We start from the raw sequence: 12,314 nt of genomic DNA, 5'->3' as shown, positions 1-12,314 counted from the left end.
CGCATGCGGCGACGCTGCGGCGCCCGACGCTGCGGCGCACACCGCAAATGTGAACGTAGGGTTACAACTCCAGGAATGGATACCATGTATCCTATTCATCCAGGTTACTACCGACGCAAACCAACTATGCTGGGGAGCAAAAGTAGAGGGTCAATACCTACAAGGCCCAAGAAGAACGCAGAAGGTCATCCAACTACAGATAATTAAGAGCAGCGAGGGAGATGCTCCAGCAGTGCCAGAACATTCTCAGAGAGCAACATGTGAAGATCTTTTCGGACATCACGACAGTCTCCTTTCTCCAGCACCAGGGGGGTCCAAAAGGCCAGCTCTTACAGGCCCTAGCTGGGCAAATATATCAATAGGTAGAGAATACCATACTCTCCATTTCTGAGGTACACTTGAGGGGTCACCAGAACAAAGTTGCAGACTTTCTCAGCAGACCGACTGGGAGCTAAACGAGGAAGTATTTCATCAGCTCACCCAACGATGGGGTATCTCAAGGGCACTACTTCTGTGTGGGGGGCACTACTGTGTGGGGTATTAGTTCTGTGTGTTGGGCACTAGTCCTCTGTGGGGGCACTAAGGGCACTAGTTCTGTGTGGAGGCACTAAGGGCACTACATCTGTGTGGGGTATTAGTTCTGTGTGGGGGGCACTAGTCCTCTGTGGGGGCACTAAGGGCACTAGTTCTGTGTGGAGGCACTAAGGGCACTACATCTGTGTGGGGTATTAGTTCTGTGTGGGGGGCACTAGTCCTCTGTGGGGTATTAGTTCTGTGTGGGGGCACTAAGGGCACTACATCTGTGTGGGGTATTAGTCCTGTGTGGGGGGCACTAGTCCTCTGTGGGGTATTAGTTCTGTGTGGGGGCACTAAGGGCACTACATCTGTGTGGGGTATTAGTTCTGTGTGGGGGGCACTAGTTCTCTGTGGGGTATTAGTTCTGTGTGGGGGGCACTAGTCCTCTGTGGGGTATTAGTTCTGTGTGGGGGCACTAAGGGCACTACATCTGTGTGGGGTATTAGTTCTGTGTGGGGGGCACTAGTCCTCTGTGGGGTATTAGTTCTGTGTGGGGGCACTAAGGGCACTACATCTGTGTGGGGTATTAGTTCTGTGTGGGGGGCACTAGTTCTCTGTGGGGTATTAGTTCTGTGTGGGGGGCACTAGTCCTCTGTGGGGTATTAGTTCTGTGTGTGGGGCACTAGTCCTGTGTGGGGTATTAGTTCTGTGTGGGGGGCACTAGTTCTCTGTGGGGTATTAGTTCTGTGTGTGGGGCACTAGTCCTGTGTGGGGTATTAGTTCTGTGTGTGGGGCACTAGTCCTGTGTGGGGTATTAGTTCTGTGTGTGGGGCACTAGTTCTGTGTGGGGTATTAGTTCTGTGTGTGGGGCACTAGTTCTGTGTGTGGGGCACTAGTCCTGTGTGGGAGCACTAAGGGCACTAGTCCTGTGTGGGAGCACTAAGGGCACTACTAATGTGTGGGGCACTAGTTCCGTGAGGGGGCAATAAGGGCACTGGTTCTGTGTGGCTACTCAGAGGACTGGGATGTTGGTGAATGTAAATGAATGCTGAGCAGTAATAACAGTACAGAGCTGCAGTGCGGGTCTCCCGCCGCCAGGTGTCACTTCTGACCACGTCTGTATTGAAACAAGGCAGCGCCTCCTCCACTCCGCTCCGTGTCGCTGTCGCACATTCCGCTGCCGCCTGTCGCTGCTTTGCCCGCTTCCTGCCCACTTCCTGGTTGTCATGGAGAGGAGGCAGCCGCTGCCGCCGGTGCCTGGGACGTGGGCTAGACCCCATTATGGTGACCTCCCGGCCCAGGGTCCTCAGAGGTTCCCTCAGTATCCGCCATTACGGAGCGGAGAGCCGCATCCCCAGGACTACTATCCGGGCGGCGGAGCACAGCGGGCCGGCCCCTGGGAGAGCAGGCCTCCGTATGATGCCGCACAGGACGGGACGGAGCACAGAGCGCCGTCCACAGACAGCCGGGGAGGTGTCTCACTGCAGGGGCCGCTGCCTCCGGGAGGTCCCCCGCGGCCGGACGTGTTCCCATATGGGGGCCCGAGGCCCGGCATACCTCACCCTCCGGTGCCGGCAGGGCGGACACAGGACATGGGGCCTGGCACCCTGCACAGAGCTGGCGTCCACTATGGCAATGGTGGCATAATGCTAAATCCAGGCCAGCACCCCCCAGCTGAGCCCCCACTGGGGACAAGACCCCAGCAGTGCTTACCTGCAGGTCCTCAAGGAGCAAGCAGCCGGGACCCTATGAGCCAGTCCGGGGGGCCGCATCACGTATCTGATCAGCTCCCCAGGTATTTGGGAGGGTCCCCACCTAGAAGCGGGGGTCCTGATTTCTATCAAGGTGGTCCTGGAGGCCTCCGAGGTCCGGATCCAGTATTACCTCAGTATTCCCATGGTGGCCGACAGCTGGCCGGTTTCCAGCAGGACGGCCCGCACAGCGGAAGTAATCTGCAAAGTGAGGGTCCGCAGCCCGGTGCGTCCTGTGGAGCTCCCCAGCCTGGATTGTATGGTCCGAACACCCCTACTGTGCCGAATGCCTTCACCTACAGGGCGCCACCCCACACAGGACCGAACGTCTTCACCTACAGGGCCCCAGGCACCCAGCCTGCACCCACACAAAACACTCCGCATACTGAGAACCCACCGCAGGGCTTCTATCACTTACCACCAATGCATGGAAATCCCCCCAATCCTTCCTATGCTGCCTCCCCACTGGCAGGCTCTGCTGGTTTTTGTGAATCTATTGAGGGTGATTTGGGGGTCCCTAGTGCTCAGGGCCACACAAATCTTCGTCACCATCTTCTAAACCAGCAAAGTCCGGGTCCTCTGCCTTCAGGAATGGTTGCTGGTAGGAATTTTGAGCGTGATGGGCCTTTTCTTTTTCAGCATGGGATACCGGATGGACGGAGAGACCCAAATTTGTTGCTGCAGCCTGGTGGCCCATTTGTTTCTCAGCCCACCCCGTATATTCAGGACAGTTTTATGTGTTTGGACCGGCAGGCATGTGCAATGGAGAAAGGTGGACCTGAAGATAAAGACTTCTTTGTGCGTTGGCTGTCCAGCTTTTTATCCTGTCGGAGAAAGGAGCCTCCAGCCAAGACTGCTGCGGTTCAGGCTCCCTCGGTAGCAGAAGCACGTGAGCTGATGTACAGCGCTCTTCGATTGGTATCCCAGCTGGATACATTGTGCCAGGCTTTGGAAAGTCTTGACAAGGGAGGAAAGCCATGGACACGCGAATATGAGAAAGCCGCAGATATTCGGGTAGATTTGGAGAAGAAACTGAAGGAGCTGGAGAAGCCAGGCTATATCCAGGGAGTCAAGAGGAAATTAGATATAGTGCACAAGAAAAGGCTTCGCTGGCAGCGCAGGAGACAAGCAGCTGAGGAGGAAGAAAAGGAGGCAGCAGAGCGATCTGCCGAAAAGGAGGCTAAGATTGACTTGTGGAGGATGCAGTGTGTGCAGAAAGTAGAGGAGAAGAAACGGGTGGGTGTCTGCGTAGTGTTTCCATTCTCGGTACCTGGTTTAGTGAAAATAGGTTGGATTGGGATACAGCATATTTGTTGTACAACTGGCAGTCTGTCCATCTCATTGATATAGTATGGACAATAGACACATGGCTTTCTGAAAGCTGCCATCCAGACGTATAGGATCATCATATAAGATTTCGGCTGCATTTGAGCAGGAGTTGTCTAAATCTTCAGGAGTGCACCATTTCCATGACTCCTGGCTTCCTGCTTGCCAGGGGACTGGGATGGGGGTGCACTTCTACTTGATAGAAAGTTCAGACCAGCGACATAGGCGTCCTGCTGTCCACACTGTGCGATCTCCAATGTGGCAAGCATAGGTAGTTTTGCATCTTCAGCATCGGAGGAGCGCTGTGGTACTCAAGCATTTGCAAGCTCTATTGGTAAGCGGTGCAGTCCTTGCCTAGGACACCGGCCCTGGGCTCTAGGACACCGGCCCTGGGCTCTAGGACTCGGGCTCTAGGACTCGGGCCCTGGGCTCTAGGACTCGGGCCCTGGGCTCTAGGACTCGGGCCCTGGGCTCTAGGACTCGGGCCCTGGGCTCTAGGACACCGGCCCTGGGCTCTAGGACACTGGCCTTCGCTGATTGACTATCGGTAGCCTATGCAGTAAAGAATAAAATGAAAAATCCCATTTTCAGTTGCAGTTGCTTGTTTTAATAATCACTTTACAATTTTAACCATTTATCATGTTGAGAACAACTCTTTAAATCCAATTTAAACGAATAAAAATGTTTGCGCCAGCAATGACGTGCTGGAGGGCCAAGCTGCACTAGGGATGTGAGAGTTCAGCCCGTTACTTCACTTGGTATTGTCCCCCTCCCCATCCCGAACAGTATGTTACAATAGAACTCCCCTCGTAGTAGCAGTCGCCCAACCTAAAAATTATTTAGTGCACATTGAAATCGCTGTCCGTGTCGCATGTTGGGATAGATTGTTTAGCTCTGCACTTAGCGACCTTAGACATGTTCAGTGAGTGTATTTGGTAGCCGCCTTTTATATACAGCGGGTAAAATAAGTATTGGACACATCACCAATTTTCTAAGTAAATATATTTCTAAAGGTTCAATACTTTCTCCCTTTGTGATTTCTCATTATTACGCAGAGATTAATTTATGGACATCTATGGTTTGATTTCTTCACCTGTGTGGATTTAATAGGTTGATCCCGACATCTAGTGAGAATTTCATGTCAATAGCATCTTTAGGAATATACTTAGGAAAATGGTGACGTGTTCAATACTAATTTCCTGTATTATGGTGTTGCTTGTTAAAGTGAACCTGTCAGCAGGATTTGTCTCAGTAACCTACAGACAGTGTCAGGTCGGTGCCGTTATACTGATTACAATGATACCTGGTGATGAAATCCGTCTTGATTTGTTTAATCTTTATTTTCAGTTAATGAGATGCTCGTGCTTCGGGGCGGCCTGTGGGGGTCTTTATGTGGTACTCTGCTTAGGTATTCATCTGTATGGGCTTATGACAGGCCACTGATCCTTCAGGGATCTAACCTCTTTTTTACACAATACATATAATATTGTGGACTTAAGAAAAAAAAAAAAAATTTACATCTAGCAAAATGGTGGCTGCACTTGCGCGGTAGCATGTACTATATTTCTTACCGATAGATGCTGCTGTGCAATCACCGGCACCATTTAGCTGCAGCCAAATTCTTTTCCCTCAAGCAAAATGTCAGCGGCACTTGGGCAGTAGCATCTATTAGTAAGAGATACATGCTACTGCGCAGGGGCCGCTGATGGTGCCATTTTGCTGGATGTAAAATTTTTTTGTTCTAAGCCTCACAATAGCCAACAATATTCTATGCATTATGTCAAATAGGGGGCAGGACACTGAGGGATCATTGACTTGTCAGAAGCCAACAATATGAATATCTAAGCGGAGCACCACATGCAGACCCCCTAAGCAGGCCGCCCCGAAACATGAGTGTATCATTAACTGAAAACTACAAATAAAGATTTACCAACAACCACAAGACGGATTTCATCACCAGGTATCATTGTAACCAGTATAACGGCGCTGACCTGACAGTGTCTGTAGTTTACTGAGCACAGTCCTGCTGACAGGTTCCCTTTAAGCATTAACCTAATATTACTGATATTGTCCCTCTGTTATCCAATTACAGGTATTCCATGAATAAAGAGAGTAGTGAAGTTGCCCCTCTGTGTTACTATGACTTTTCTGCACAAACATCACCTATTTTATGTTGACATGAAAACCTCTTCTTGATTTCAGTGTTTTTGTTTTTTTTCTTGCGACTTGTTTTATCCTATTCTTGCTCGTTGCAGGAACGAGAGCTGAAAGCCACCGCTGACTGGGTGCTGGGGGAGGTGAGGAAGAAGCAAAATGATGTAAAAAAAATGCTAGATGTTTTAAAGTCCTTGGAGAAACTTCGTAAATTAAGAAAAGAAGCTGCTGGAAGAAAAGGTAGGAAGGATCTAGGTCTTTGAAGTTTCTTTTCTTAGTACTTTCTTCAGATAGGCAGATGACACCTTAGAAATATGTAATTCAGTGTTTGAGCAGCACTTAATGAGCTTCTGTTGTTCCAACCGATCCTTAACCACAGCTTTATTTCTAGGTGTCTGTCCACCACCGTCCGCCGACGAAACGTTCACAAATCACATAAACAGGCTTCGGACGCTGGTGCACAAGCGAAGTGCATTGTATGACGCAGAAGAGAAGACTCTGAGGGTCATACTGGAAGGAGAGCAAGAGGAGGAGCGGCAGAGAGCGAAGGACAAGAGCCTGAAGAAGGAAAGGGAGAAAACATTGCAGAAGCAGCGAGAGCTGGACTGCATACTGTTTGGTGACGCAGGTCGGTGACTGTCAGGCCTCTTACCCTTTGCACGGAGATCCTTTTTTTTTTTCCTTTCTGCCTGAAAATAGATAATTACAATAATTTCTGTTCACATCTGATCCTGAGTGAAGTATGTAATAACATTTGTATAGTGAATAGGCAGCAGAATATCAGCGAGAGGGTCAAATAATCTGTTGTTGGATTATAGCAGAAGTATGCATTGTAACATGGGATAACATGGCTGTTTTAGCAATTATATCTACAGTATTGTCTTCTCTATTACAAAAGATCTCTGGTAACAAGTATCCAATGTATGATGGCGTTTGTATTGGGACTATCTCACTCTCATGTCTTCCTTTATCTTAGAGTTTCTGCCCAGTCTGCCACCTCTACAGCCATTTCGTCAGTATTACCTGCAAGCTGAGCACTCCGTCGTGTCCCTCGTCCAGATCCGGTGAGTCTTTTAGACATTATATATACTGACACATCCTTATGTGCCTAGACTGGCATTGGAGATGTGGTGCAAGTTTTGACACATCTGCATTGAATGGATACTACGTGCACCCAGCAGTTAGCATGAGCATGTTGAATGAAATTTTAGGTTATGGGAGTTTTATTTACCGTATTTTCTGGCGTATAAGACAACTTTTTAACCCCTGAAAATCTTCTCAAAAGTCGGGGGTCGTCTTATACGCCGGGTACAGCATGTGAGGAGCTCTGAGGTTGCCGCATATGGTGCAGGGAGCGGTCCTAGATGGTTCCCAGGGTCTGGAGGAGAGGAGACTCTCCTTCACACCCTGGGATCCATATTCGTGTAAAAAAAAAAAAAGAATAAAAAATATGGATATACTTACCTACCGACGGCCCCCGGAGTTCTCCCGCCTCTTTGCAATGCATGCAGCGGCTTCCATTCCCAGAGATGCATTGCGCGCCGCGAAGGACCTTTGGGACGTCGCGATGACTTGAATATAAGCCTGATCATTCCCCTCTGCTCCCACCGATCGCCAGAAAGTTGGGGAGAATGATGAGTGCTGGGGAATAGCGTTTAGTTTAGTGCTTCTTCCCCGGAGGCCGTTCGTGTGGTACTGATGCGGCACACGTTTGCCACTAGTGTGCCGCAAGTATTACACATACGGATATTTCCAGTACCGGTAATATACAGACGTGTGAAATCGGTATTATACGGTTAATATATGGTTAATATACAATGTACACAGAAAGCTGTGGTGGTGTGGGCGGGGACAGCTTTCATTCTACATCTAAAAACTCTGATTGTGTCACAACTGCTGCACGGCGATTCAAATATAGTATTAGCGCACTCCGAAGATACTCTATTAGCACTCAAGCATGCTTGGATAACAACTTATCTGAGCACATTTGCTCATCGCTAAATAATTCTGCTAGCCATTTAGCTTTTCCAAAGCCCTTGTGCTACCTGTAACCTGGAAGCCCCATATATTTTCATTTACAGATGACGGACGTCTTGTATTTTTTGTGGATTGAGTTGAAGGTTTTATTGGGAACATTTTGCATAACATTTTGTATGACATTTATCCTGCGCTCTATGCTGAGCGCAGCGGCATTTCCCTTTAAGTCTTCAAGTGATGTAATTCAGATGAAACTGCAAGGGATCCATTTATGATAATGCGGAAGCTGAGTTACTCTGGACTCTTCAACGATGTCCTTCTTTTCAGAAATGCTCAAAACTGGCCGACCGAACATTTATGCACGCTTGAGGGTATGTGCACACAGTCTGTAAAATTGGTAGCCCTTTGGACGCAGCACATGTCCAGTGCGTCCAAAGCGCTGCCAGCTGTTGAACGCAGCTGATTACGCATGTGTTCATTGAACCGTGTGGAATCGCCTCGTCCAATGCATTGTACAGTTGAGGTTTGACATGCTGTGGTCTGGAAAGACGCGCCGCATGTCCATCTCCGCAGGTAAGCCACGGGCATCAGTGCACACATAGTGGGCATGGGATTTCTTGAAATCCCATCCACTATGCGGAAACATCTGGACGCTGCGGATGTACTCAGCGTTCATACCGCAGCGTTTACTGACCATGGAAATGAACATGCCCTCAAAAGATGGACACCGCTGGATCAACGGTCCTGAGGTGTCCACAGTGCCTCCATCTGCCTCATAGGGAATCTTTTGCTAGAGGTTCTGTCTGAATCACATATTTCAGAGATTTACACTGAAACCCCATTGTAAGTTCTCAGTGTAGATCGCTGGATAAATGTAAACCGAGCCTTACTGCGATCTTTGGGAGGCAGAATGAACAAATCAACAGCAGGTGAAGAATTGTTTTTATTTTTTACAATGTTCTCCTTGTCCAGTATAAGTGATTGGACGTTTTCAGGCACATGACATTTTTTGATCAATTTTAGTGATGAGCAATTGTGCTCGTTACTCGGGTTTCTCCGAGCATGCTCAGGTGGTCTCTGAGTACTTCGGTGTACTCGGAGATTTTATGTCGACGCAGCTGCATGATTTGCTGCTGCTAGACAGCTTGAATACATGCTCGGAGATACCCAAGTAACAAGCATACTCGCTAATCACTAATCAATTTCCATGTCAATGTTTGTTAGGCAGAATGAACAAAAAAATTCAGGATTTTTTTTTGTTTTTTTTCATGCCGGTCTCTGTGTGGTAAAGTGATAAGGCAGCTTTATTCTTAGGGTCAGTACGATTACAGCGATACACCATGTAATTTTTTTCATGTTTTAGCACTTTTACAAAATAAAATTTTTTCCATCGCATTATTCTGAGAACTATAACTTTTTATGTCTCCGCTGACGGAGCTGTATGGCAGCTTGTTTTTTTCAGGACAAGATGACGTTTTCAGCAATACCATTCTTCTTTCCATTTGTCGTTTTGACCGCATTTATTCGATTTTTTTCGTTCGTTTTTTTTCCCTCGCTTTTATATGTTGTTCACTGAAGGGGTTAATTAGTGTACCAGTTTTATAGATTGGATCGGACTGGACGCGGCGATACCAAATACACTGCTCAAAAAAATAAAGGGAACACTTAAACAACAGAATATAACTCTAAGTAAATTAAACTTCTGTGAAATCAAACTGTCCACTTAGCAAGCAACACTGTTTGACAATCAATTTCACATGCTGTTGTGCAAATGGAGTAGACAACCGATGGAAATTATTGGCAATTATCAAGACACCCTCAATAAAGCAGTGGTTCTTCAGGTGTGGGCCACAGACCATATCTCAGTACCATTGTTTTCTGGCTGATGTTTTGGTCTCTTTTGAATGTTAGTTGTGCTTTCACACTCGTGGTAGCATGAGACGGACTCTACAACCCACACAAGTGGCTCAGGAAGTGCAGCTCATTCAGGATGGCACATCAATGCGAGCTGTGGCAAGAAGGTTTGCAGTGTCTGTCAGCCTAGTGTCCAGAGGCTGGAGGCACTACCAGGAGACAGGCCAGTACACCAGGAGATGTGGAGGGGGCCGTAGGAGGGCAACAACCCAGCAGCAGGACCGCTACCTCAGCCTTTGTGCAAGGAGGAACAGGAGGATCACTGCCAGAGCCCTGCAAAATGACCTCCAGCAGGCCACAAATGTGCATGTGTTTGCACAAAAGGTTAGAAACTGACTCCATGAGGATGGTCTGAGTGCCCGACGTCCACAGATGGGGGTTGTGCTCACAGCCCAACACCATGCAGGACGCTTGACATTTGCCACAGAACACCAGGATTGGCAAATTTGCCACTGGCTCCCTGTGCTCTTCACAGATGAAAGCAGGTTCACACTGAGCATATGTGACAGAGTCTGGAGACGCCGTGGAGAGCGATCTGCTGCCTGCAACATCCTTCAGCATGACCGGTTTGGCAGTGGGTCAGTAATGGTGTGGGGTGGCATTTCTTTGGAGGGCTGCACAGCCCTCCATGTGCTTGCCAGAGGTAGCCTGACTGCCATTAGGTACCGAGATGAGATCCTCAGACGCCTTGTGAGACCATATGCTGGTGCGGTTGTCCCTGAGTTCCTCCTAATGCAGGACAATGCCAGACTTCATGTGGCTGGAGTGTGTCAGCAGTTTCTGCAAGATGAAGGCATTGAAGCTATGGACTGGCCCACCCGTTCCCCAGACCTGAATCTGATTGAACACATCTGGGACATCATGTCTCGCACCATCCACCAACGTCACGTTGCACTACAAACTGTCCAGGAGTTGGCGGATGCTTTAGTCCAGGTCTGGGAGGAGATCCCTCAGGAGACCATCCGCCACCTCATCAGGAGCATGCCTAGGCTTTATAGGGAGGTTTATACAGGCAGATGGAGGCCACACACACTACTGAGCATCATTTCCTTGTCTTGAGTCATTTCCACTGAAGTTGGATCAATCTGTAATTTGATTTTCCAATTTGGTTGTGAGCATCATTCCAACTCCAGACCTCGGTGGGATATTAGTTGTGATTTACATTGATCATTTTTAGGTTTTATTGTTCTCAACACATTCCACTATGCAATGAATAAAGATTTGCAACTGGAATATTTCATTCAGTGATATCTAGGATGTGGGATTTTAGTGTTCCCTTTATTTTTTTGAGCAGTGTATGTGTATTTTTTTTGTTTATACATAAAAATACATATTTATGGGTATAATATTTCATTTTTATTTTATTTTATTTGTTTTTTAAACTTTCTTTAACTTTTTCTCTTAGTACCTCTATGGGACTTTTACTAGTGTGATCCCTGCTATAATGCATCTGCAGTGCATTATACCTGTCAGTGCTGCTCTGACAGAAGTATACTAGACCATGTCTCATGACTAAGGCTACTTTCACACTAGCGTCGGGAACAACCCGTCGCTGTGCGTCGGGCCGACGTTCCCGACGCTAGCGTGGTCTCCGCCGCACAACGGGGGCAGCGGATGCATTTTTCCCACGCATCCGCTGCCCCATTGTGAGGTGCGGGGAAGTGCGAGGAGGTGGGGGCGGAGTTCCGGCCGCGCATGCGCGGTCGGAAAAAGCGGACCGTCGGGAGCAAAAAACGTTACATGTAACGTTTTTTTCTCCCGACGGTCCGCTACCACACGCCCAAGCGTCGCAAAACGGATGCGACGTTTGGCAATGCGTCGCAAATGCGTCGCTAATGTTAGTCTATGACGAAAAAACGTATCCAGCAAGAACTTTTGCTGGATGCGTATTTTCGGCAAAACGACGCATTTGCGACGTATTGCAGTTAACGCTAGTGTGAAACCAGCCTAACTTGGGTTGCCATGACGCCAATGGGGCCCTTGCGATGTTGTGGGGGCGCGATTGTATAGGAGAGGGGGCTCCCAGCCTCCTAAATGTAGCGATTAATATGGATTGTAGTGTTTAGGGGAGACCCCGGGCTCGGCGATGGTGCAGGCACAGCTCCTGTGCCATGCACGATCGCTATGACATACGTACGTACGCGATCGGTTGGGAAGCCCTACCGGACCATGATGCATAGATACATCAAATGTTGTGAAGGAATTAAAGACACGTAAGCAGCTGTTTTTTATTTTCTTTAAACTGTCTTTTAAGTAAAATAAAGTTAAAACTTTTTTTTTTGTCCAGAAACAACATTTTCACAGTTTTCCTTTTTTTTTTTGTTCAGACACGAGTGGGATCAGTTCTTGGTTCCCCCTGACCATCCTGATGGCAGCAGTGTTCCCCGTGGATGGGTTGTTCCCACAGCCCCCTGTAATAACGCCTGGGCGACAGCTTTGAAGCAATCGGATTGAAGAGCCCAGAGTTACGTGACTTGTTACTCATCTCCTCTCGGGACAAGCGGGTAAGCAGGCAGTCTGTGGTGTCGCACGCAGGAGGCATCTTTCAGGCTGTGCTGCTAGTGAACGACATTACTACAGGGCTGTATTTTTGTTTTATGTTTTTGAATAGGATGCAATAAAAAGTGGAAACTATTTATTTTTCATATTAAAACCAAATGAAAGCTTGTTTGTAAA

The 12,314-nt window shown here is 48.1% G+C and overlaps 1 protein-coding gene across 1 annotated transcript; it reads left to right on the top strand.

Moving 5' to 3' along the window:
- Positions 1 to 1,597: 1,597 nt before the first annotated feature.
- On the top strand, positions 1,598 to 12,314 carry PDCD7 (programmed cell death 7). Its single transcript, XM_077263317.1, has 5 exons — positions 1,598 to 3,503; positions 5,849 to 5,987; positions 6,139 to 6,375; positions 6,724 to 6,811; positions 11,966 to 12,314. Exons 1-5 carry the CDS (start codon positions 1,743 to 1,745, stop codon positions 12,090 to 12,092), a joined length of 2,352 nt encoding a protein of 783 aa, XP_077119432.1. The 5' UTR covers positions 1,598 to 1,742; the 3' UTR covers positions 12,093 to 12,314.

This window comes from Ranitomeya variabilis, chromosome 5 (assembly GCF_051348905.1).
Source record: "Ranitomeya variabilis isolate aRanVar5 chromosome 5, aRanVar5.hap1, whole genome shotgun sequence".
Taxonomy (NCBI): Eukaryota; Metazoa; Chordata; class Amphibia; order Anura; family Dendrobatidae; genus Ranitomeya; species Ranitomeya variabilis.
The sequence above is the reverse complement of the archived record's forward strand: the minus strand, read 5'-3'. Positions and strand labels throughout refer to the sequence as shown.